This window comes from Gossypium hirsutum, chromosome A12 (assembly GCF_007990345.1).
Source record: "Gossypium hirsutum isolate 1008001.06 chromosome A12, Gossypium_hirsutum_v2.1, whole genome shotgun sequence".
In the NCBI taxonomy this organism is placed as follows: Eukaryota; Viridiplantae; Streptophyta; class Magnoliopsida; order Malvales; family Malvaceae; genus Gossypium; species Gossypium hirsutum.
The window spans coordinates 40,180,103-40,206,566 of NC_053435.1; the positions used below are offsets into that span (position 1 = coordinate 40,180,103).

Sequence of the window (26,464 nt, forward strand, 5' to 3'; positions counted from 1 at the left end):
TTTACTTAATTGAATTAAGTTTTAATGTTATAATATTAAAATTAATGACTATTAAATTGTTAAATTTAAAATATAGTTTTTAAAAAATACACATATTAATAATTTTTATTAAATTAAATTTATATTTTTCAAATATAATAATATTTAATTATATTTATTGATTAAAGTAAAGTAAAGATAAATATAAAATTACAAAAAATCAAATATGAACAATTTTAACATCAAAACAAATTAATTTAACAATAAATATAAAATAAATAACTTGTAATAAATTATTAATAATACTATTAAAACTATAATATGTTGATATTAATATTCAAATCATGATGAATTTTTTTATTTTTTTAATATTAGATATTTTTAAAATTACATAGCATTAATTTAAATTATTCTAAAGTAGTTAAATATTTTTTAAAATATTATTTTTTAAATTATTAATGATTTTTAAATAAATTCATAAAAATGTTAAACAAAAACTAATATTATAAAGAATTGTTGGGATCAATTTAATTAAGCAACAAGTAAAAAAAAAGCAGAATAAATTGTGAAATTAAACACACAAATTTAATGAGGAAAAACTCATCCAAAGAGGATAAAAAAATCACGGGCAAAGATAGTTTTACTATAATGGAAAAAGAATGAAGAGTAAAAAGATGGAGATAAAAACTAAACCCCGAAAACCCGAAAACAAAGAACCCTCCAAAACGTAAATACAAAATTCTCTAAATGTGTTATTTTCTAATGTTGTAAAAAAGCCTATTTATAGGCTAAATTCATTGGTCAAATAATAATAAAATAATCTAGACTAATCAGAGTTTGATTGAAATAAATAAACAGAGTTTAACTGAAAGATTATTTCTCAAATTTGACTGAAATATGAGTTATAATCAACAAAAATATTATAAATTTAATATATACGCATGTATCGCACAAGAATAAAAACTAATTGATATTAATATATTGATATATTTATATATTAGTAATGTAATTAATATATTAATTAGTTTTGGTAATGTATTGGTAATACAATGGTAATAAGTTATATTAAGAGTAATCAAGTTATTATTATCTTGCCACTCCTACTTCGCTTAATTATATCCTCTACATAGCCAACTATAGACCTAGTAGACATGTAAATTCATGATATGCAGAGCTCTTTTGATCCACCTTGATAAAAATAAGTGTTAAATTATTTTCTACATAGATCATTTATTCTTTTGATCACACGTGAGATTCTACTAAGTGCATGTCAATCACATCTTTGCGTATCTAAAAGGTTTTCATGCCCTTAATTGACTAGTAGTATCAAAATTGGTGCAAGACATGTGTTAAAGGTCCAAGGACAAAAGATGGTCAATCTCACTTGTAAATATAAACTCAAATTTAAGACTATAATTAGTGTTATGGTTTTTCTTAATATATAATGCCTAGAATTATTATAATTTTTTTAACCCTTGAATAGAAGTATAAATCATGCATGAGCATACTTGAAGTCACATCTTTTTATATTAACAATAGTATTGATGTTAACCGAGTTAAAGACTCAATTGACAATGTTACCGTTTTGTAACTACTTATTTATTATTTTTGATATAACAATATATATATTTTAAATTTTATCTACTCTATTTATTTCAAATTTATTAACTTTGTATTTTTACTCTAATTTCAATGAACATGTCAAAATTTTAAATGTGTGAAAATTCTGTAAAATATGGCGAGAATTAATTAATGTAAAGCAAATTTAATTTTGGAGTTAGAAATTATGATTAGAATTTTCGAAATTTTTAGATATTAATTTGGGCTGGGATTAATTTGAAAGAAAGTTTAGAAGAGGGGAAGATTTAGGGAGGTTTTATGTTGACATTTGCCCTTATTGTTGTTGTTGTTCATAAAACAAGAGAAAACCAAGAATCAAGTAACCTAAAATCTTTCTTTATTTCCTTCCTTTGCCGACAGAGCTTCAGTTTTCCAAGTTGTTATATTTGCATCTACTCGAAAAAAATTCTATCGTTTGCCACAATTCTTTCGGTCTACCGTTTGCTTCAATATTTGCAAATATTTATTCAATCAGCCTCCAATGCACAACTGCTATTTGTCCCTCGAATATGCTGCTCCAGTCTTCCTCGATTTGCTATTTGCCACGCTAAACTTGTTTCAGCTGCTCCCTTTGCTACTTCCTCAATTAACTTGCTTTTTGCTTCAATCTTTCTTTCTAAAGAAACTTCACTCCTATTTGCCATCTAATTGGCGTTGCTATTGACTTCATTATTTCAAAGTTGCTGCCGATTGCTTATTCAATAGATTCTGCTGATTAGTGGGCTGCCATCTTCTTCTATTTCCATCCAAATACTTGCTACTCTTCTCATAAATTTGGCTGCTTTTTCTTTGTTGTGGTAAGTGTTCTGTTCCTTTAAATTTTTGCTTATATTGATCTAGTGTTTTATTATATTAACTTGCTTTTGAGAAAGGTTAATTAGATGATATTAGATCAGGATGAATTGAGTTCATATGTTAATAAAAAATGTTGAATTAAATATATATATTTATACAACTTCTAAAATTACTCGATAAAATTTAATTTTTTAATATTTATAATAATGTCGATATCAATTAAAATAAGATTTAATCGATTTAAATATAAATTTATTAAATTAAATTAAAAGTTTTTATTATTTTTAATTTCCAATTTATAATTTATGTGAGAATTATCCATTTTAATAATATCAATTTTAATATTTCAAACATATCATTTTACTCAACCTGATAATTTGTAACCGTTTAAATCCATCTTTATATATAATTTTAGCAATCCATCAATCTTCGAATATAGATCATTTCTTTAACTTTTTTAAGAAATTATTTTAAGAGTTTTATATATTTAAAAAAGATTATTATCTTCATCAAATTGAAAAGAAAAATTTTCTCAATTTCATCATTTATAAAGATTTCAACATCTTACCTTAGGGCTTAGGCTTTAAATAAAGTAGTAAAGTAGGGAGTGGGCACAGAGATTTAATGGCACCAAAGCGAGAAAGAAGGTTTAATAAAATATGTGCCACTGCATTTTCTCGATCCCGACGAAAGATGAAACAGTTAGATAAATTAATTGGACAAAAATGGATACCAACCTGGTCATTTTATTTTCACCATTTCCATGGTCATCATCGTCTTTTTACTTTTGATCTAAACCCACTCAATATGCTAAAAAGTTTATTCTGTCTTCTCAGATCTGTTTTTTTTTTTCATTTCATACGTGGTACCCACAATATAAAGAATATAATTTTATGAGATTAATTTTATTAATAAAAAAAGTTAAGTCACTTCATAAAACCTAAATGTATTTACTCTTTAAAAGCTACCATCTTTGTCTAAAACAATACACTGTTAAAAAATTATTTACTTATAAAGTGAAAAGCAGTCACCTTTTTTTATTTATAATTTCTTTAACCCACAAAATTGTCATATTACATCGAGTGTCAGGTAATTAACCAAAAATATTAAATGATAAAATAAAATAAAATAATTTATATATAAAAAAAAGCTCCTTTTCCTTGTCTTCATTTGAACAACAGTATAAAAGGTTATTAATTTTCATTTTTTACTTCTTTTCTCTTCTATATTACATACGAGTAAATACATAATTTTAATTTAGATAATCTAAATTGTTTTTAGGTAGATAATATGATTATAAGAAAAATCCGATATCTCCTCCACCTCCGGTAAATAGGAAAAATTAGAAATTAGTAAAATTGGGCTATGGCTGAACTCATCTGCTTGGCATCCAGATCTTGCATCAAAAAGAAGCTTCCCCTGACTAAACAACTCCAATTCTTCTTTCTCTTAATATTAAATAAAGTGCTATTTTTTTATTTTAATTAATTAATTATTTATCTTTTCTTTGCCAAGGGTTGAAAGGAACGGAGAAGCAAAGTCATGTCTTCCCCCGTAGATGAATTTTGAGAAAAAGGAGAAACAACATTGGACCCGAAAAATTCAGCATGAGAGCAGCTTATCATATTCTCCTCTTTTTCATCTTACTACCATTGTCTTCACCAACATCAAAAGCTGCTGTTTCTGTAATTGAGGATTTTATCATTTATAGAAGAATTCTACACCAACCATTATTTCCAGCTGGTTCAGCCCCACCTCCAGGGACCGACAATTCTATACCTCCACCGTCTCCTCCGCCGCCTGACCCAACTCAGCCATTCTTCCCTGAAGGTCAGCAATCCCCAGATCAGAATCAACAATCTACACCACCAGCTGCAGTGGCCAATGGCTCAATCCCAATCCCAACCGCAACACAACCCACCAAACCAGCTAAAAGAGTTGCAATTGCAATCTCTGTGGGGATTGTAACCTTGGGAATGTTATCAGGACTTGCTTTCTTTTTGTACCGTCATAGGGCTAAACACCCTGGAGATACCCAGAAGCTTGTTGGAGGGAACTCGGAGAGGTTCCAGGAAGATTCCGGGGTGCCACCTTCCAGTTTTCTTTACATTGGAACAGTGGAGCCAATGAGGAGATCGGTGAGTGAAGTGAACGGAGGAGCCAATGGTTCACCTTATCATAAATTGAACTCAGGGAAGAGATGGGATCGGTATAGGCCAAGTCCTGAACTGCAGCCATTGCCTCCTTTGGCTAAGCCTCCTGCATTTGAGAATTGTTCACCCACGGCAATGTCACCTTCATCATCTTCTTCTGGTGAAGAGAGTCAGGGGACTGGTTTTTATACCCCCCAGGGCTCAACTATTAGCAATGAAGAAAGCTATTATACTCCGGCTTCACGTTCGATTAGTGGCGGTTTGGTGACTCCGGCCAAGACAGAAATGAATGGGAATACTAATTCTGGTCGTCCTCGTTCCAAAAGAACATCTCCAAAAACAAGGCTTTTGGCTTCTTCACCCGAAATGAAGCGTGTTATTATCCCTTCAATAAAGCAGCAGCGGTCGCAGCTGCCTCCTCCTCCTCCACCACCACCGCCTCTTCAACAATCACAAAGCCTAGCCCCTGAGTTACATGAGACCGAAGAAACTACTTGTGCAAAAAGGGCGAAATTCTCCTCCCCACCTCCTCCTCCAAATGTGGCGTTACTTCGATCAATTAGCAGCCATATGTCCCCACAAAGAACAAAAATTCCACCTTCGCCTCCACCTCCACCTCCACCGCCCCCTCCGTTCCCAGCAACGGGACCTTCAATTCCGAGGACAGTAAGGTCCTTGGAAACCGATGTGTCTCTAAAACCTTCCCCAGTGTTAAAAACGCAAGAATCCTCGACTCCAATTCCCGATATAAGTGAAGGGGGTGGGAGTAGAAAATCCATGGAAGAGGTTAATCATAAAGCTGGCAGTTGTGTAGAGAAGACAGATGGGGATGACATGGAGAGTGCAAAGCCCAAGTTAAAGCCGTTGCACTGGGACAAAGTACGAGCGACCTCGGAGAGAGCTACAGTGTGGGACCAGTTAAAATCAAGCTCTTTTCAGTGAGTGATAAAACTTGTATACTACTTCACAGGGGATTAAGCTTTCAAAAATATGACCTCTAATCTTGAGAACTTGCCTTGTTTGCAGATTGAATGAGGACATGATGGAGACCCTTTTTGGCTGCAATTCCACAAACTCAGTGCCCAGAGAACCTATTAGAAGATCAGTTTTGCCTCCTGTTGAACGGGAAAACAGAGTGTTGAATCCAAAGAAGTCACAAAATATTGCCATACTGTTGAGAGCACTGAGTGTAACTCGAGATGAGGTGTCAGAAGCTCTTTTAGATGGTAAGTCATATTTACATTTTCTATCAGTAAATAATAAGATTCTTATATCTTAGATATGAAGGAAATTTTTCTGCATCATCTTTCTCTTTGGTTAAGGGGCTTTGAGGATTTAAGAGCATAAAATTTGCTGGTTTTCACTTCCTTCTAAATATGCCAAAGATAATTGTACTCTTTTGAAATTCAATATTTAATCTTGAAATTCAAAATTTAATCCTAGATGTTGAATCCCTATGTATACATTTTTTAATTTAAAAATCTTGGTAGGATGTGTGGAATTCTGTTTATTCACTCTTGATATATAAAAAAGGTAAAATGACTCTCTTAATCCTCATGGTTTACAGTTTTTTTTTTGTCAATTTGATCCAACTCATAAACAATTAGAAAATAAATGGTTTTAACAGTTGAATGTTTTTTCTTATTTTCAATAAAAATAATTAAAAATTGTGAAAAATTAAAAACTATTTAAAAGTAAAATAAAATAAAATAATTTTAAAAAGTAATTTATTTTTAAATTACTCTTTTTAAATTACTTTTTAAAAATTATTTTATTTTTATTTTTTCACAATTTATTATTATTTTTATATTTTTATTGAAAATACGAAGAAAAAAATAATTTGTAAAACATTTTTTTAAATGTTTATGGACTTTTAAAGAGTTTGGATCAAATTGATAAAAAAACTGTAAATCATGAGGGCTAAAAGAGTTATTCTACTTTTTTAAAACAGCCCATCATCAATTGTAATGGCAAGAACAAGATTTTTAAATAAAAAGAAGTACAGGAACTCAATGTCTCAAAAATTGAAGTATAGAACTTATATTTAAATTCCATAAGAAACATAGCAATTGGCAACTTGCTGCTTGGTGTCTTTCTAAAAGCCAATATTGAGATTGAAGTAAATGATAGTAAACCACGTTTTAGGTACCTGGTATAATTTGTTGAGCTCAAACATATTGTCCTTCACCATCTCTTAAAACATATTCCTAGTTCCTCGAATTTCGATCTCTGGGTTGCATCTCCAAGCCCTTTTGTCAATAAAAAGTGTTATATGTATTAAAAGGAACTTAATTAACAATTTATTATCATATTGCACTTGTATCATTATGTTAGTTTCATCATGAAAAACAAAGGCTTAAAAGTTACATATAGTAGTGATGATCAATCTCTCAATTTATAATGGCAAACCACATAGACAACTGAGATTAGCAATTGGAGTAGCAACTTGCATGCTTTACATCATAAAATGCCTTACCATCTAATTGTTTCAAATATCCCTCAAAATTATAACATGTCTATGTACCTGAGTGTATGACAAGCAAATAGTTAAGCATAACACCTTTTCAAGTAAGCTGCTTATGTAGAAATATACAGACGAAAAGGTTCATTGAGATGCCAATTATGGCCATTATTCGCAAAAAAAAAAAAAAAAAAAAAAGGAAGAAGAAGAAAAAAGAATTGTCTATTTATATCTTGACTTTTCAGTTTGCTATATATCATATGCTATTCTGTTTGCACTAACAGGTAACCCAGAAAGCTTAGGTGCTGAGCTTTTGGAGACTTTAGTAAAGATGGCTCCATCAAAGGAGGAAGAGATAAAACTTCTAGAGTACAGCGGGGACATCTCGAAACTAGGCTCTGCAGAAAGATTTCTTAAGACAGTACTTGATATCCCTTTTGCCTTCGAAAGAATTGAAGCCATGCTCTACAGAGCTAACTTCGATACAGAAGTGAAGTACTTGAGGAAGTCTTTCCAAACCCTAGAGGTATTAAAATTCAAAAGGCTCAATACTTGGTGATTTAACCATCACAAAAAAATGTTTAAAAAACCGGTAAAGGCTCCTATAAGTTCATTTCTCTCTATGTGCTTTCAGGAAGCAAGCGAGGAGTTGAAGAATAGCAGGTTATTCCTCAAACTCCTAGAGGCTGTTCTGAGGACAGGAAACCGGATGAATGATGGTACCAATCGTGGTGATGCTAAAGCTTTTAAACTTGATACCCTTTTGAAACTTGTTGATATAAAGGGAACAGACGGGAAAACCACACTTCTACACTTTGTGGTTCAGGAGATCATTAGATCTGAAGGTGCTGGTACTGACTCTGCAAATGTGAATCTTAAGGAGGATGATTTTAGGAAGCAAGGATTGCAGGTTGTAGGTGGGCTGAGCAGAGACCTCAGCAATGTCAAGAAGGCAGCAGGAATGGACTCAGATGTCCTCAGTAGTTACGTGTCGAAGCTTGAAATGGGACTTGAGAAAGTCAGAATGGTTTTGCAGTATGAGAAGCCGGATATGCAAGGGAATTTCTTCAACTCGATGAGGATGTTTCTAAAAGATGCTGAAGAGGAGATTGCTAAGATCAAGGCATATGAAAGAAAAGCTTTGTTGCAAGTAAAAGAAGTTACTGAATATTTTCATGGGAATGCAACAAAGGAAGAAGCTCATCCTTTCAGAATCTTCATGATTGTGAAAGATTTCCTTTCAATATTGGATCATGTCTGTAAGGAAGTAGGCCAAATGCAGGATAGAACAATGGTGGGTTCCGCCAGATCCTTTCGGATATCTGCAACTGCTTCACTACCAGTCCTTAGCAGGTATAATGTGGGACAAGACGCAAGTTCAGATGACGAAAGCTTGTCTCCGTGAAGCTGCACGAATACGGGTCCTAAGACTTACTCCCACAGTTGGACCCTTTTCCAGCTAAACCAACAGTTAGGATGTCTCATTTACCATCTCAAGCATCATGTCAAGACTCAAATTTCTTTTTCTAGATCAGATACCTGTACATTTTTGTAGTAAAAAAAGAATGTTTTGTTTTTTAATATATTACTATATGTAATGGTCTGCATTTATTTGATAAATTACTAATAATATATTTTTCAGTTCTGCAACATTGTCTTTGGTTTGGACTCTGGAGCTATCTATAATTCTGTGTCTCAAATTTTAGTTGGTATAAAAAGAGTACTGGTTTTTTTTTAAAAAAAAAAACACAGAGGAATAATCACCAAATGAATGCTAAAATGCCAGAATGAAGTACAGAACAAAAGAGTTCCCAATCTTATGGTAGATTTTCTTAGTAAGAAAATAAAGCTTTAAAAAGACAAGTGAAAATTTACTAAAACATACCCGAAAAAGTTTTAAATGTCATGTCACCTCCATAGAATTCTTGAACTGAAAGGTTAAGGTTTGGATAAGCGAACTGATCAGTGAAGAAAGCAGGTGGAAATGGAGACACATTATTGACACCTAGATGCATCCCCATCAGCTTCACTGTTGGATGGAATTCAATAGTAACTAAATTCAGGGTTCTTCTTCTATATCTGAAAAAAAGATTTAAAATTTCAAAAGTATTCACTATTTCTTGATATTTGCTTAGACTTTGAAAATTGAATCTCAGAATCAAAGAGAAGAAGATTCATCTTAAAAGAGTAGCAAGGAAATTTTAACCAATATTAGTATTTTCTTTAGTTTGGACTGTTGTTATCCCTTCTTAATGTTTGAATTTCTATATTAATATTAAAACAATAAAAAATCATGAATATTAATTTTTTATAACTTAAATAATATTATTAACAATTTTTTATAAATTATTTTGTTTTAACCTTTAAATTATTAATATTCAATTTTTTATAATATTATATTTATCTTTACTCTTAACATTATAGAATAAAATTGTAAGGTATATGAATATCTGTTTAATCTTTATTATTTTTAATTACCTTCTGTTGATTTTTTTTTATTTTTTTACCGTTTATTTTAATACCTTTTGTTGAAATTTTCTATTTTAACATGGAACTATATGCTTATTGTAACCTAAAAGATTTAATTTAATGAAACTTATTAATTACAATTTTCATTATATTAGTGCACCACAATGTACAAACTGTGCCGCATAGGATTTATTTCTTTCTTTTTTTTTTTGTAGAAAAAGGAGTAACTAAACTAACTACATAAAACTAAACTATCCCCTAACGGGGAGACCTCAAACAAGCGTAGATTGTCCCTTCTATTATGAATAATTTTGAACAAACAATTAGCATCATGGTTATCATTTTTAGAGATGTGCCAAATGCTCCAATGCCCTATCTGCGATAAAAGTTGGTGAATTCTCCTGATCAAAGCCTAATTGGAACCATCTGAGAACTATCTTGAATGGTCTTAGCCACCTCAAGATTATCAATTTGAATCAACACGTTATTGTACCCTCGACCCATTAAAAGTGCCAACCCATCCAAGATACCCCATAATTCAGCATCGAAAACGGAACAATTTCCCAAATATCTATTGAAGCCAAGAGTCCACCCTCCATTTTGATCTCGCATTATTCCCCCTACTGTAGCAAAACTAGCATTAGCCTTGATGGAGCCATCAATATTCAAACATACTCAATTACCCGTCAAGTATGAAAATAGAATCAATCCTTGCGACTTGGTCGGTGTACCCCTATTAAAAGAAACATATTGTTTTGCCCAACTATGAGACACATTGATAATTTCACTAACACTCCATGAAACACCCTGAAAATTTAAGAGATTCTGATTCTTCCAAATACGCCATGTGATAATCCCAAAGAGACACACTACCAGTCTATTTCACCCAAGCACAAATCTTGTTGATTTTGCGAGTTTGACACAAGCCACTCCTACAAGTTTTGTTGGAAAAATCCGATTTGAAAATAGTTTCTTGCATAGTGAAAAATTAAAATTTTGAAAACCAACCTGGTTTGTGATATTTATAGTAATAAACGTTAGACCGAAATTGTACTTGTGTTTTCGGATAAGCGAATCCTTGATTTTTTCAGCTTTCAACCAAACGATCTTCTCTGTTATTCTCGTACTACGAACTACTTTGAGTGTGGGCCTGAACCAACTTAATCAAAACACAAAACTAGAAAAAAGTTTTCTTTTCTTTTTGGGGTGAAAATAAAAATTCTCTCTTCTTTAATAGAAACCAGTAGAATTATTATTCTAGAAAAATATATTTAATAGTTTAGAATAGATTCTTTTTATTTTTCAACAGTGTAACATCCCGAAATGGGGCTTAGTAGGAATAGTAATTTTGGAACCACAAATCTGAGGTCAAAAAATTATTTTAATATTATTTTATGTGTTATAACATGATTATATAAGTGCATGAAAATTTTGGTGAATTAATTTTGGCGTTTGAGTGCTTAATCGCGAAAAAGGACAAAATCGCATAAAGGGCAAAATTTTTGTTTTAATAGTCAAAGGTGTCAAATTGCTAGAGAAACTTAATTGGGGGTCTTTAAAGTGAAATTAGGTCATTAAATAAGTGATGGCCGGCCATAGGGGGAGCAAAAGAGTTGAAAAGTCAAAATTTGGTATGGTTGGTATTTGATGACATAAGCAAACACTAATAAAATAAAACAAAAGTAGCCACCCTTCTTCTCCATCTTTCTTCATCGAAAATACCAGCAAAAATAAGGGTTTGGAAGCTTGAAATTTCAGCAAACTCCTCACCCTCACAAGTAAGTGATTTAGATGCTTATTTTTTTTATAATTTTTGTACTTTTAGAACCCTTGTAACTTAATCTAGCTAATGAGGGGACTATTTTGTAAAATGGTTGAAATTCTAGGGTTTTACCATGAGAATATTCATATTGTTTGCTGCATTTTTATGGAAGAAAATGAATCTTAGTTGTGAAATAAACAACTTTTGTGAAAGGTGTTAGCATGAAAACACCTAAAAGTATCATTTTATAAAGTTTATAAAATAGAGAGTAAATGTGTGTAATAATTGAAATCTTGAGTTGCTATAGTTATGAAAATGGTTCGGCTAGGCTTAAAGAGTAAGAAAATTTAATAAAAATCATTTTACGAGCCTAGGGGCAAAAGCATAATTTTGGCAAAGTTTAGGGGCAAAATTGTAAATTTGCAAAAATATGATTTTTGGGTCAATTTGAATAATGTGAGTCCTAAATAGGCTATATTTGAAATGATAGATCAAGGAAATCGAGATTCGGGCTTAAATCGAGAAAAATACAAGGTTATAGACTAATGGTAAAATTACCGTTTTCGTATTCGAGGTAAGTTCGTATGACTAAATAAGCATGTTATCCATGTTATTGTTAATATACTTGAATCTATCTTGCTTCATTTATATTGAATTATATGTTGATGATATTGAGTATGATGAAAGTGATGTCAAAAGTTAATAACATTCACGTGATGGTAGAATACATTAGAAATTCAATGGAATATGATATCCTATAGAAACAAGTAAGTTGTATGTAAATAATATAACTACATTGTTATTACACGTATTTGAATAGATATAGCATAAATTGCTTGATTATGGAAATGATTATGTATGATGAGAATTGACATAGAGGAACCTCCCAGTTGAACCTTTGGAATAAACGGATATTCATGCCATGACATTTGGGCGATATGTGTGTGCTAGTGTAAGACATGTCTAGGACATGCATCGGCCACATTATGAAATGCTAGTGTAAGACATGTCTGGGACATGCATCGGCATTGAGGCAAGAGCCAGTGTAAGACATGTCTGGGACATCCATCGGCTACGAGATGTGTCAGTATAAGACCATGTCTAGGACATGGCATCAGCACGGATGTGCAAGACCATGTCTAGGACATGGCATCGACTTGATGGATAAGCCAGTGTAAGACCATGTCCGGGACATGGCATCGGCATTATACCCTATGTTTAAGGCTTGAATATCCGATAGCTTTCTGAATGGTTCAACGGTAAGAGTTACGATTTAAGCTAAATGAGAAAGGTTTGACCATATTATGAGTGATACAAGTACTTACATGAAATTGATGAGATGTTAATTCGATTCATGTTATATGATTAGTAAGGAATGAATATGAGCATGTTGAGTAACACAGGTATGTATGCCAAGCTCATGAGAAATGATTTCAGTTTATGATGTACATTTAGTGAAGATGTAAATAGGTAATTCATGCTTATGAGAATGATTTTGTGATGACCTTGTGATTATAGGTCTATACTTATGATGTATGAATATGTAACCTTACCAATGTGGTGAAAATGAATTAATATGGTGTGATAAACGTAGTATCGTTAATTTACACTAAAACAGTTTTGGACAGCAGTTATAGTCCGACTTTAAAAATTCACCAAAAATTGTGAAAATTGAGTTAGAGGCTGAATAAAATATGAAATTAAATCCTAATGAGTCTAGTTTCACATAGAAGAAATGGTGTAAACAAAAGAGTTTCATATTATGAAATATGTTAATTATTGTGAGACAGAGTCAGAATGACTTCGAAATCCCCTATTTTGATTTGAGAAAATCATTGAAAATTGTAAAAAAAATAGTTATGAGTTATAATTTATATGCATAGAATTCTTAATGAGTCTATTTTCAAGAGATATAGATGGGAACATCATCCGAGTCCCGTACTATGAGATAATTAATTTTTAGTGAAGAGGGGTTAGAACTGTCAGACATAAAAAAAGGGTAACTTTAAGGAATAAACTGTATTAATTGACTGAACCAAAAATTTTGAAAATTTTATGGTAAGAAGATATGTGAGTTTAGTTTCAGGGAAAATTAGCGAAACTTAGACGGGTCGATGGGACAGAGGCTCAGCGGTGACCATTGGATCGAGAACTATTTCACTTAATAAACTATGTTTTTATTTATAATTTTGTTTCATTCGAGAGTTCGTAATTTTGGGACTCTCCGGACTTATGATTTTATTTTGGTTTTGGATGCATTTTGACTCTTCCATTGCAATGCATAACGGAAAATAAAGTTTTATAAAAGCAAAGGTTTTTTTGAAAACACGAACTGGATTTTCTAAAATATAACGGTTCTAATTTTTTCACTATAAATTATTTTTTGGTAAACAAATGAATTAAATAATATTTTCAAAAATAGATATAAACGAATATGAATTATGAAACTAGAATGATATGACGAAACGATTTTGTTTTTAAAACCCTACCTTATGACATCTTCGGATTTGGCCATAATGCCTAGACTGGATTTGGGGTATTACATTTAGTGGTATTAGAGCCAAGTTACAAAACTTGAGCTGTGAAATTTTGGGTTCCAAAATTTTGTTTCAAAAAGAACTGATTTTTAAAATAATTTGGCTAATTTGAGAAAGTATGTGGTAGACCGAGTCTCCAGCGCCGATCTTGTAAGTATCTCTGAACTTTAGATAGAATGTTCTAAAAATGCTATTGTTAGCACTTTCTGAAACTAAACTGAGTTAGTTAGGGATTGAAACCTCTGAAAACATTTCCTAACTTCTGATAATTTACGCATAAAATATTTGCGAACAAATACTGAAACTGGTGCATAAAACTTTATAATGTAGATAAAATTTGAAATACATTATGAGCTCTCGTGGAACTCGTGGGCATGGTAGAGGCCGTAGGGTGCTCGAGCTGAGTTTTCCTCTCTGGGCAGTATGCCAAATTTAGACACGAATGAGACGCTAGTTTTGCCTGCTACTGGGACTGGGTCTCAAAGCCGTTTAGCTAAAGATGACATATTGTCCCAGGCCATATTGAGGATATTGGAGAGAGTCGCTAGACCCCATTCTGGATCCAGGGGCCGAGGGTCGGTAACTGAGTGGCTTTAGTCCAATAGTACTAAGCTGTTTAGGGGTTTCATTGGAGTCGCCCCTACTGTGGCCGAGTATTGGTTGGAGGTCACCGAGAGGATCATGAATGATATAACCTGTACTTCCGAGCATAACTTAAAGGTGTAGTTTCATTGCTTCACAACGAGGCATACCAATAGTAGTTATCGGTTGAGGAGGATACTTAGCCTAATCGTCTGAACTAGACTTCTTTAAGACTGCTTTTTAGGGGAAATATGTGGGTGTGAGCTACGTTGATGCTCATAGGCATGAGTTCATTAATCTCACGCAAGGTGATAAATCTGTGGCCGAGTATAAAGCCTTGTTTTTGAGGTTGAGCTGCTACGCTTGAGGCATGGTGGCGTCCGAATATGAGAAATGTATTTGCTTTGAGGATGGTCTAAGGGATAGCTTGATGGTATTGATTGCTCCACAGAGGGAGTGAGAGTTTGCTATTTTGGTTGAGAGGGCGAAGATCATCGAAGAGGTTAAGCACACAGAATGCTAGAATAGGGACCGTGAGAGAGGCAAGAATAAGAAGGAGTTAGAGCCTTCTAGTTCTATTCAGAGGCCTAAGAAAAGGTCAGACCTGATGGGCCAATTAGAGTGGGGGTTTCTGTGGCTCCTACTGGGATTCAGCCTTGTAGAGATTATGGTAGGTTCCATCCAGGCGAGTGTTGAAGTAGGTTTAGGGCTTACTTGAGGTGTGGATCTTTGGAGCACTATATTAGAGAGTGTCCAGAATGGGCTGATCAAATGCAAGCTTTAGGACCGAATTTTGTACAGCATTAGAAGGCAGTTTAGCAGCCACCTATGGGCCGTGGACCGGCTAGGGGTGATAATGGTATGGGCTGTGGATAGAGAGCACCGGACAGATGTGCTAGTTAGATTGAGGTGAAACAGCTTGTGTTGGTTTTTGCTACTTGATGCCGAAAGGATAGAGATGCTCCTGACGTTATCACGGGTACATTCTTTATTTTCGATGTACCTTATACTGCTTTAATAGATATAGGTTCTACACATTCCTATGTAGCTTGTTCCATTTTTAAAAACCTGAGGATATCAATTAAGAGCACTTCTAGTGAGATCACTGTACTGAGTCCGTTGGGGCAGTCTGTCCGGGTAGTAAACTCTATAGGGATGTTACATTAAAGGTCTAAGGGGCTGTATTTCTGGAAAATCTAATGGAGTTACCGTTTGGGGAGTTCGATTTAATTCTGGGTATGGATTGGTTGGTTGAACACCGAGTCAGTTTGCATTGCGAAACTAAGAGGGTCATTTTGAGGACTGAGGATGATAAGGAGGTGGTTGTGATCGGTGAGCTTCGAGATTATTTGTCCAATATGATCTCTGCTCTTATGGCTGAGAAACTGGTTTGGAAAGGGTGTGAGGTGTATTTGGCTTATATCAGTGTTTTTGTTTTTGGGGACTTTTCTATTAGGGATATCAGAATAGTAAGGGATTTTCCAGATGTCTTTTTTGAGGAGTTACTGGGTTTACCTCCAAATCGAGAAGTTAAGTTTGACATTGAGCTTCTACCAGGTACGGCTTCGGTGTCCATTGCTCCCTACCGAATGGCATCGAAAGAGCTTACAAAGCTTAAGGCTCAACTTCAAAAGCTTCTGAATCGTAGTTTCATCTGTCCTAATGTGTCTCTATGAGGGGCATTGATTTTGTTTGTTAAGAAAAATGATTGGACCATGAGGATGTGTATTGATTATCGGTAACTGAATAAACTGACTGTAAAGAATAAGTATCCATTTCTGAGGATTGATGATCTATTTGATTAGTTCCGAAGGCTTTATTATTCTCGAAAATAGATCTCTGTTCTGGGTACCATCATCGTAGAGTTAAGGAAGCTGATGCTCATAAGACTCCATTTAGGACTCGTTATAGACATTACGAGTTCCTACTTATGCCTTTTGGTCTAACAAATGCTCCGGCTGCATTCATGGATCTGATGAATCTAGTCTTTCAGCCATATCTAGATTAGTTCGTCGTGGTCTTTATCGACGATATTTTGGTTTACTCTAAGACCAAGGATGAGCATGATGGGCATCTTAGAGTAGTGCTTCAGATACTCCGTGAGAAACCGCTCTACGCTAAGTTAAGCAAGTATAAGTTCTGGTTGCTTGAGGTGACTTTTCTAAGGCACGTGGTTTCTGTTGAGGGGATCCGAGTTGATCTAAGGAAAATTGAGGTTGTGCTTGAGTGGAAACAGCCTAAGAACGTATCTAAAATCTGTAGTTTTCTAGGTCTTACGGGTTATTATCGGCAGTTTGTTGAGGGGTTCTCTCTGGTTGCAGCTCCTCTAACTAAGCTTCTACGTAAGGGTGTTCCTTTTTTTTGGACTAATGTGTAGCAATCGAGCTTTGAGAAGCTCAAGTCTGTTCTGACTCAAGCTCCCATTTTGATACAGCTAAAATTTGGTAAAGAATTTGTGGAATACAGTGATGCATCGCATGTTGGTTTGAGTTGTGTTCTAATACAAGATGGTAAGGTTGTGGCTTATGTGTCCCATCAGCTTAAGACACATGAAGGGAATTTTCCGATGCATGATCTCAAGTTGGCTGCGGTGGTTTTTGCGTTGAAAATATGGAGGCACTATCTGTATGGTGAAAGGTGTATTATCTACACTGATCATAAGAGCCTCAAGTATCTCCTTACCTAGAAGGAGTTGAATTTTAGGCAACATCGATGGATTGAATTGCTTAAAGATTACGATTGCATGATAGAGTATCATCCTAGTAAGACCAATGTTGTGGCCGATGCTCTCAGTCGTAGAGCGACGACTGATTTGAGAGTGATGTTCACTTGCCTTAGTCTATTTGATGATGGAAGTTTTTTAGCTAAGTTGCAAGTTAAGCCGACTTGGATTGATCAGATTCGGGATAAGCAGTTAGGGGATGAGTCTCTGGGTTTGTGGTTCTGTCAGATTAAGAGTGGCAGTACTTCAGATTTTGGGCTGAGTAAAGATAGAGTTTTGTGTTTTCGAGGTTGGATCTGTGTGCCAAATGATTCTGATTTGAGACATTCAATTTTGAGAGAGGCGCATAGTAGCTCTTATGCTATGCATCCTGGTGGTAATAAGATGTACTGCGATTTTTGTGAGTTGTATTGATGACCGGGTTTGAAGCGAGGGGTTAAGAATTTTATTGCTTGATGTCTGACGTGCCAGCAAGTTAAGGCTGAACACTAATTACCTTTGGGTTTGTTACAACCCCTTAAGATTCCTTTATGGAAGTGGGAATGAGTAACGATGGACTTCGTTAGTAGGTTGCCCTTGACACCTACTAAGAAGGATTCTATTTGGGTCATCGTGAATCGATTAACCAGGCCCACTCATTTTATTTCGATTCGAAATGGCTACTCTCTGTAAAAGTTAGCGAAGCTCTACATCTCTGAGATTGTAAGACTGCATGAGGTTTCTGTTTCGATTATTTCTGATAGAGATCCTTGCTTCACTTCTCAATTCTGGAAGAAATTGCATGAGGCTCTATGTTCGAGATTGGACTTCAGTACTGGGTTCCATCCTCAGATCAATGGTCAATTTGAGAGGGTGATTCAGAAACTAGAGGATATGCTTTGGAGTTGTGTAATTGATTTTAGAGGTAGTTAGGAGGATTATCTGCCACTAGTTGAGTTCGTTTACAATAATAGTTTCCAATCTAACATCCAGATTGCACCTTACAAGGTTTTGTATGGTTGTAAGTGTTATACTCCGTTATGGATCGAGTTAGGTGAGCGTCGGGTTTTGGGACCTGAGTTGGTTTTTGAGACCGAATATAAGGTTAGACTGATTCAGGATCAATTGAGGATGGCTTCTGATAGACAGAAGTCTTATGCAAATCTGAAGAGGAGGAATATTGAGTACTATGTGGGGGACTTCGTTTTTCTTAAAGTTTCTCCGTGGAAGAAAGTTCTGAGATTCAGTCGTAAGGGCAAGTTGAACCCTAGGTTTATTGGGTTGTATCAGATTCTAAAGCATGTGGGACCGCTCGCTTATCAGTTGGAGCTACCTCTAGAGTTGGACCGTATCCACGATGTGTTTCACTTCTCGATGTTGAGGCAATACCGGTCTGATCCATCTCACATTGCCTCTATTGAGGAGATTGAGGTTAGACCAGACTTGACTTTTGAGGAGGTGCCGGTTCAGATTTTGGATCGTACAGACTTGACTTTTGAGGAGGTGCCGGTTCAGGTTTTGGATCGTGATATTAAAGTTTTGAGGAGGAAGTCTATATTGCTAGTGAAGGTTCTGTGGCAGAATCATGGCACTGAGGAAGCCACGTAGGAATCTGAGGACTCGATGCGTCAGCAATATCCTCATATGTTCTGACTAGGTAAATTTCGAGGTCGAAATTTCTTTTAGAGGGTAGAGTTGTAACACCTGAATAACTTATTTCTGTTTCTGTAAATATCTTACACAAATGTGTATATTCTTTAGTGGTTAAGTGTTTTGGAGGTGTGTATGAGGTCTTGGGTTGAAGTCTCACATTTGCAAATGTTTTTGTTTTTTCTAATCCTAGCCTTACCCTTGTTGAGTGGGCTTATATAAAATTTTCTATTAATTCATATCAGAATGAGCCTGTTGGTTTTAGTTGTAAGGGAGTTGGTGTAACACCACTAACCCGTATCTGTCGTCAAAACAGGGTTTCGAAGCATTACCTAAACTTTTAGAATATTTTTCAAAAAAATTATGTAAATTACTATTCATTAGCCGAGAACATTCAAAATGTCCCTTGATTGGACCCTTGAGACCCAATACGAGCATTAGAATCGAGTCGAAATTTAATCAGGAACTCTAAGAATTTTTTTTTGCGACTTTTCATAATTTTCCTAAGGTGCAGAGCTCACACGCCCGTGTGGTCCAAGGGACAAACCCGTGTGACCCTGGGACACGCCCGTGCTAGAGGCCGTGTTCGACCCCATGTAACTCTTTGACTTGTGCACACGGCCATGCCACATGCCCGTGTGCTAGGCCGTGTGGTTAATTAATTTAATTCAAAATTAGGTGCAGGTTTTACAAGGCCAAGACACACGCCAGTGTCCTAGGTAGTGTAGCACACACGGTTGAGACACACGCCCGTGTCTCTGCCCGTGTGCTCAATTCTGAGCGTTCTGTTTCTCAAAATTAAGGTGCAGGGGACATACGGCCTAACCACATGCCCATGTTACCAGGCCGTGTGTCACACACGGTCTAGACACACGCCCATGTGTCTACCCGTGTGGACAAAATTAAGTCATTTCTAGCTTCATTTCTCACTCAAAATTTCACCTAAGACCTGCGCTTGAAACATACATCCAATACTAACCAATCCAAGCATTCAAATTAAACAATTTCATCATTCATCAAGGCATACCATTACAAACATATGTGCTTATAAACTTACCTTGGATTAACTTAGGCATTAACACCATTTGATCTCATATACTTAGCATATCACATGTGAATATATCATAATATCCTACTTAATCATACCAAAATAAGCCATTACTAGCCATTCCAATGGCTAGGTTACAAAACATCATTTTCATGCCACTAATGGCCAAGTTGTCCTATACATGCCATTATATCAAGATGATTTTACTATGTATACCCAAAATGACTAGTTGATAGTGTGACGATGCTCCAATGATCTTCTAACCTTCACGAGCTTCAAAGCAGTATAAAACAGGGAAAATAAAAGGAGTAAGCATTACATGCATAGTAAGACTGTATAATGGAAACTAAACTTAACAATCTCGTTATTAAATCTAAGCATACAATATAATATTACCATCCATTAGCAACATTGCCAAAACACTTGCATTCAACCAAACATGTTAGTCACCAAAACCTTCATAACAATCAAGTAAACATAGATGAGCTCATCATGCAATATTCTTTCAAGTCATTATGATTTCATCTCATAATTCTCATACAAAGTCAAGAGTTTTGTAACGCCCCCACGCCCGAAACTGTCGCCGAAGTCGAGCTTGAGGAGTTACCGAACATAATTTATCAAATTAAGAACTTCAAATCTTTTGTTTCTACATTCACAGCTTTCTAGCTACTCGCGTCACAGTTACAAGAAAAATCATATCTCGAGTTAAGAAACTCGAAATCAAGATCCATAAATTTTTCCTAAATCTAGACTCATATATATATTTACTAATTTTTTTATAGAATTTTTGGTTGGGCCAATTAGTACAGTTTATTAGTTAAAGTCTCCCATGTTTCAGGGTTCAACTGCTCTGACATCTGTGTATTACGAATCAGATATCTCTCTATACAGAATTTCAATAACTACAAGGTTTGTTTATCTTAAAAATAGACTCAATAAGTAATCTTTACATATAAATATTGACTTATAATTATTTTTGTACAATTTATTATGAATTTTTAAAGTCAGAATAGAGGATCCAGAAATCACTCTGGCCCTGTTTCACAAGGTTTCAAATATCTCATAAAGTATAATTTATATGCCTGTTTTTTTTATCCATATGAAAACAGACTCATTAAGATTAAATTTCATAAGTTTCTCATCATTTAATTCCATTTATACTATTTTTAGTGATTTTTCAAATTCATGTCATTGTTGCAGCAATATTCTGTTTTAAGGCAAATTTCATCTTTTCATGAGTTGTTATGAACAAGATAACCTATTAAACTTCCATGATATCAAACATGATCTAAATTTAACCATCACCATGACTTATCAATATCAAACATTCTCTCAACCAATCATGGCCATATCATAAAATTATTTACACAAAATAAATATATTGCTATACATGCCATACTTAAGTTTTACAAGCCATTTACCCAGATGAAAGTCCTTTGGATAGTGTGATCGAACCTTCGACCTGTCCCGATTCCCGAGCTGACTTGTTCAAAACTGCAGTAAATAAAGAGGAGGGAGTAAGCATAAATGCTTAGTAAGTTCATATGTAAATAACAAGTAACATAACAATACAAATATACCAAACAACTTTAGCATGGTATCACCAAAACATATGTCATATTTCTAAACATCATTCATCATCTTACCACCTTATCGTTGTTGTATCTATTATCAACCCGAGGGTTAAGAACATACCTGTCCAAAGTGTCCATTTCACAACACTTACCAAAACGTCGTTTGCATCTTAAGTGTTCTTTCATTTCACTAGAAATTTCACCCGTTGAACACATCGGAATACAACTCGGATACACGGATAATTTGCACATAAGTGCCTCATATGTAATCAAGAAATCATGTAACCCGCCCCTAAGTGAACTCGGACTCAACTCAACGAGCTCGGGTGTTCACATCCATAAGTGAACTCGGACTCAACTCAACGAGTTCGGATGCCTAGTTACATTTCACGAACTCGGACTCAACTCAACGAGTTCGGACATCCGCATCCATAAGTGAACTCGGACTCAACTCAATGAGTTCGGATGCTCAACCATCCTAGTGACATGTCACTTGTATCCTATTCTATTCCTAAGGTTCAAACGGGCTTTTTCCCTCGATCTCACATTTGTCGTCTTCCATGGAATATCGGAACCGATACTCGGTAGCAATTCATATTTATCAAGTAGTAAACATAATTTGCATATTACTCAACATTAACCACAAAAGCATAATATTTCACGATAAAAAATCAGCATATCATATAATTAACATTAATAACTTAAAAATAACATTTATGCTACATTATTTACACATGAACTTACCTCGTATGCGAAAATGGCTACTTTTACCATTTCGTCCACAACTTGGTATTTTTCCATTTTAGCCCGAATTTCAGTTTTCCTCGCTCTATCATTTAAAATATAGTCTAATTAGGACTCACATTATTCAAGTTGACCCAAAATCATATTTTGGCAAATTATAGTTTTGCCCCTAAACTTTTGCATATTTACACTTTTGCCCCAAAGCTCGTAAATTAAACTTCAGCCTATTTTCTTATGTTTTATGACATACTGATCATTTTTCCCTTCTATGGAAACATCAAATTCTCACTCTAACATGTACTTATGACTATTAGGTATTTTTACCGATTAAGCCCTTTTGCTCGTTTTCACTTAAAACCGAGTAGTACAAGTTGTCTAACATAATTTAAAACCTCATATTTTATCATAAACACCAAAATACACAAATTTCACCTATGGGTATTTTTCCAAATATGAACCCTAGGTTGAATTATTGCTAGCATAAGCTTAATCGAGCTACCGGGACTCCAAAAACGTAAAAATCATTAAAAACGAGGCTAGAACGGACTTACAATCGAGCTTGGAAGCTTGAAAAACCCTAGCCATGGTTTCTCCTTGCTATATTCGGCCATGGGGTTGAAGATGAGCAAAATTGGCTTTTAATTTTGTATTTTAATTCATTTACCCCCAAATGACCAAAATGCCCTTACTACTAAACTTTCCAAAATTCCATCCCTGTCCAATTTTTGTCCATAGACTTAGAAATTGGTAAAATTGCTATTTAAGACCTCCTAATTAATATTTCAAAACAATTTCATACTAGAAACTTCTAGAATACAAGTTTTACAAATTATTCGATTTAGTCCCTAATTTCAATTTAAGCACTTTATGCATAAAATTTCTTCATGAAATTTTCACACAATCATGCAATCATATCATAGACCTCAAAATAATCATAAAATAATTATTTCTATCTCGGATTTTGTGGTCACAAAACCGCTATTCCGACTAGGCCCAAAATCAGGATATTACAACTCTCCCCCCTTTAGGGATTTTTGTCCCCAAAAATCTTACTAGAAAAGTGGTCTTCACTTAGATTCCTCAATTTCATATTCGGTGCTGAAGAACTTTCACTCAGGCGTTGCCTCCAATATATCTCATTAATTTCTCATATATTCTGAAAGTTTACGAACTCATATCTTAATTGTTCTTAAATTTTCAACCCTTCTCCGTTTCCCTTGTCATCTTGACATAAAACCAGATCTCAATTTGGTTAATGGAGACTAGAATTTCAAGAAATTAAACAATCAAAAAGACCTGAAATTCCATGAATCTGATGAGTAGGAATTCATTCAATACCGATATGATTTATAGATCTCGCCAAACATTTAACAATAGGATACATCACATTTTCCTCTTTCCGCCATGGAAATAATTCTGATATGGCCTCAAGAATAATCCTTCTCATTTCTATCCCAATATCAACATTGGCAAGGATAATTTTGACAAATTCCAATGCTCGGCTTTAACCCCTTTAACAACTCCGATTTTATGTAACATCGAAAGCTCTAAACTATCACATTACCTCACTGTCTTGAAACACATCACAATTCATACAACGGTACATTACTGAAAGTCAGGAAGTCTTTACTTAATGTAGACTAGTCTAGTTCAGACTATTTACTTTGTCAACATGTAATAAACTTTTCAGCTTTCACAAGACGAAAACCTTATCATTCGTAGTGACTTTAACTAATATCCAACTCTTTCTAATAAATATACACTTCTCGTTCAGACTATTTACTCTTTTATCAGTACAAAAATGAAATTATATTATCAGACTTGAGAAAAATAATCCTGACATAATTGTCACATGAAATCTTTCAAATAAATAATTCACCATACCGACTGAAACTCGCGCTTTTATCACCTATGCCTTTACTGATGTCAAATCCTTACACAGAAATTAAAAAAAAATCCCAATACTAAAATCACCACATTACCAAGATCAAATTAGAAGTATAGTCATATTTGACATGATTAGCACGAGCTGAAGAACGCACTTCGAACACGAGTCATAATTGACAAATTATGGAACAAAGATAACAAGGAAACCAAATAAAGAAATCCAAGATACGATACTATGCCGGAGAATCGAAAACCAAACTCATAGAGAAAATACAGAATACCCCGATAATTCTTCAAAGAAAGAAAGTCTAAAAGAAAACATCATTTAATCCCACTGGAATCAAATATAACAAGAACAATATACTTCCCATACATATATATCAGATGAAGCATCAAGTAGAAGAAACAGAATTATAATATTCTTATCAGACGAAATGGAATAGAATACCCGATGAAATAGAGCAATATAAATTATAAACCAGTCAGACTACCAATACTTTCATCCAACACCAGGATTAAAAGACATTCCCATATAACAAGAATTTCTTCAGAAGATCAATAGCCATAGAAATATTTCTGAGAACGGGTAAACACGTAGAACATCTCAAAAGAGACTGCTAAATCTGTCCAGTCATAACTGTCACACTCAGATAGTTCACATTTCAATTATCATTTCCCCAACTAGTTCTGCCGTCACAAATTTCATATTAAACCATTCACTAAAGAAGGCCAGTTCTGAATAAATTTCGATTTACACTTTTCTCGACCTTGCACCTGAGTAATTCGGTTTACCAAGGGGAATTCCTTTTCTAACTGGGATAGTGCATAACTCCAATAATCTTTACGTCAATCCGATACTTTACTGGCTCTGACTTTACTTATCAGCTCATTTTCAATATCTGATCATACTTATAATTATTCTATCACTGAACTCTTTGGGTTCTCAACCGAAAACTTATTCAATACAAATCTCATGAAATTCCATTATAAGTACCACTTTGGTAAGGGGGAGGGGTTGTAGGACCTCTGACTCGACTTTCTTATACATACACATATGACACAACTCCCATCATCATAGCAACATCATCAAAATCATGTCATTCATTCATGTTGTGCTTACACCAATTTTCCTATTGTCCCATTTAGACAATATACTTATGCATACATTCCATGTTTTCTAGATAGCTTTACTTATCCATTCATTTAATTAAATTAATTCATGCTCATGACATCATATAAGGCCAAACAAACATAGATATTTGCATCACAATCACAACTTTCATTTCGTGCATCATCATGTACATATCATTACAATCATATAATTCAGTCCAACAATTTAACATAGATAAGTTCATTTCATTATAATCCTTTATCTCATAAAAAATTGTATATCATTAACATTCATCAACATTCAACGTCCAATCAAGACAAGGACATTTTCATTCATATCATGATATTATGACCTTTATTCATACCTCTACTACTTTCTATTTATTCCATTCATCTTATCAAGTAAGCCACATACACTACATCGTATGAGCATTAAGCAAATATGGATATTTATCACAACATGAACTTTCATCTCACATATTATCACATATGTATCATAAACTTTTATTTATACTTTTCTGAACCGAGACTTATCATAATCATAACTTTACTCAAATACCTTCGCATAACATTGAACATGGTCAGCGCAGCTCGGTTGGAGAGTACCCAGTCTAAATAAGACGGTACTCATACGCGTCGGAAGACATCACACTATCACAGATCAGTGGCATGTATAGCTAAACTTTTACACATGCTAGGTTAGTTCGAGAACTGACTAAACCTGCTCTGATACCACTAAATGTAATGCCCCCACGCCCGAAACCTTCGTCGGAGTCAAGCTTGAGGAGTTACCGAACATAATTTATCAAATTAAGAACTTCAAATCTTTTGTTTCTACATTCACAGCTTTCTAGCTACTCGCGTCACAGTACAAGAAAAATCATATCTTGAGTTACGAAACTCGAAATCAAGATCCGTAAATTTTTCCTAAATCTAGACTCATATATCTATTTACTAATTTTTTTATAGAATTTTTGGTTGGGCCAATTAGTACAGTTTATTAGTTAAAGTCTCCCCTGTTTCAGGGTTCAACTGCTCTGACATCTGTGTATTACGAATCAGATATCTCTTTATACAGAATTTCAATGACTACGAGGTTTATTTCTCTTAAAACTAGACTCAATAAGGAATCTTTACATATAAATATTGACTTATAATTATTTTTTACAATTTATTATGAATTTTTAAAGTCAGAAAAGAGGATCCAGAAATCACTCTGGCCCTATTTCACAAGGTTTCAAATATCTCATAAAGTATAATTTATATGCCTGTTTTTTTATCCATATGGAAATAGACTCATTAAGATTAAATTTCATAACTTGCTCATCATTTAATTCAATTTATACTATTTGTAGTGATTTTTCAAATTCATGTCATTGCTGCAGCAAT

At 34.2% G+C, this 26,464-nt stretch overlaps 2 protein-coding genes across 2 annotated transcripts; both read left to right on the forward strand.

Annotated features, from left to right (window-relative positions):
- The first annotated feature begins 1,938 nt into the window (after positions 1-1,938).
- On the forward strand, positions 1,939-8,660 carry LOC107934394 (formin-like protein 6). Its single transcript, XM_016866820.2, has 5 exons — positions 1,939-2,396; positions 3,910-5,485; positions 5,574-5,773; positions 7,293-7,534; positions 7,643-8,660. The coding sequence occupies exons 2-5, from the start codon at positions 4,002-4,004 to the stop codon at positions 8,411-8,413; spliced, it is 2,697 nt and encodes an 898-aa protein (XP_016722309.2). The 5' UTR covers positions 1,939-2,396; positions 3,910-4,001; the 3' UTR covers positions 8,414-8,660.
- Positions 8,661-15,596: 6,936 nt separating this feature from the next.
- Positions 15,597-18,667, forward strand: LOC121211380 (uncharacterized). The gene is made up of 7 exons (XM_041084140.1): positions 15,597-16,024; positions 16,438-16,603; positions 16,736-16,868; positions 17,109-17,353; positions 18,053-18,262; positions 18,350-18,490; positions 18,575-18,667. Exons 1-7 carry the CDS (start codon positions 15,597-15,599, stop codon positions 18,665-18,667), a joined length of 1,416 nt encoding a protein of 471 aa, XP_040940074.1.
- Positions 18,668-26,464: the final 7,797 nt, after the last annotated feature.

What these genes read in the sequence shown, in the direction of transcription:
- LOC107934394 (XM_016866820.2), top strand. Translation starts at nt 4,002, where the DNA reads ATGAGAGCAGCTTATCATATTCTCCTCTTTTTCATCTTACTACCATTG. An exon ending in TTAAAATCAAGCTCTTTTCA is followed by an intron (nt 5,486 to 5,573) that starts GTGAGTGATAAA and finishes CCTTGTTTGCAG; the next exon opens with ATTGAATGAGGACATGATGG. An exon ending in AGTCTTTCCAAACCCTAGAG is followed by an intron (nt 7,535 to 7,642) that starts GTATTAAAATTC and finishes ATGTGCTTTCAG; the next exon opens with GAAGCAAGCGAGGAGTTGAA.
- LOC121211380 (XM_041084140.1), top strand. Translation starts at nt 15,597, where the DNA reads ATGGATTGGTTGGTTGAACACCGAGTCAGTTTGCATTGCGAAACTAAG. An exon ending in TTGTGTTCTAATACAAGATG is followed by an intron (nt 16,869 to 17,108) that starts GTAAGGTTGTGG and finishes ATTGCATGATAG; the next exon opens with AGTATCATCCTAGTAAGACC. An exon ending in AGTACTATGTGGGGGACTTC is followed by an intron (nt 18,263 to 18,349) that starts GTTTTTCTTAAA and finishes GGGTTGTATCAG; the next exon opens with ATTCTAAAGCATGTGGGACC.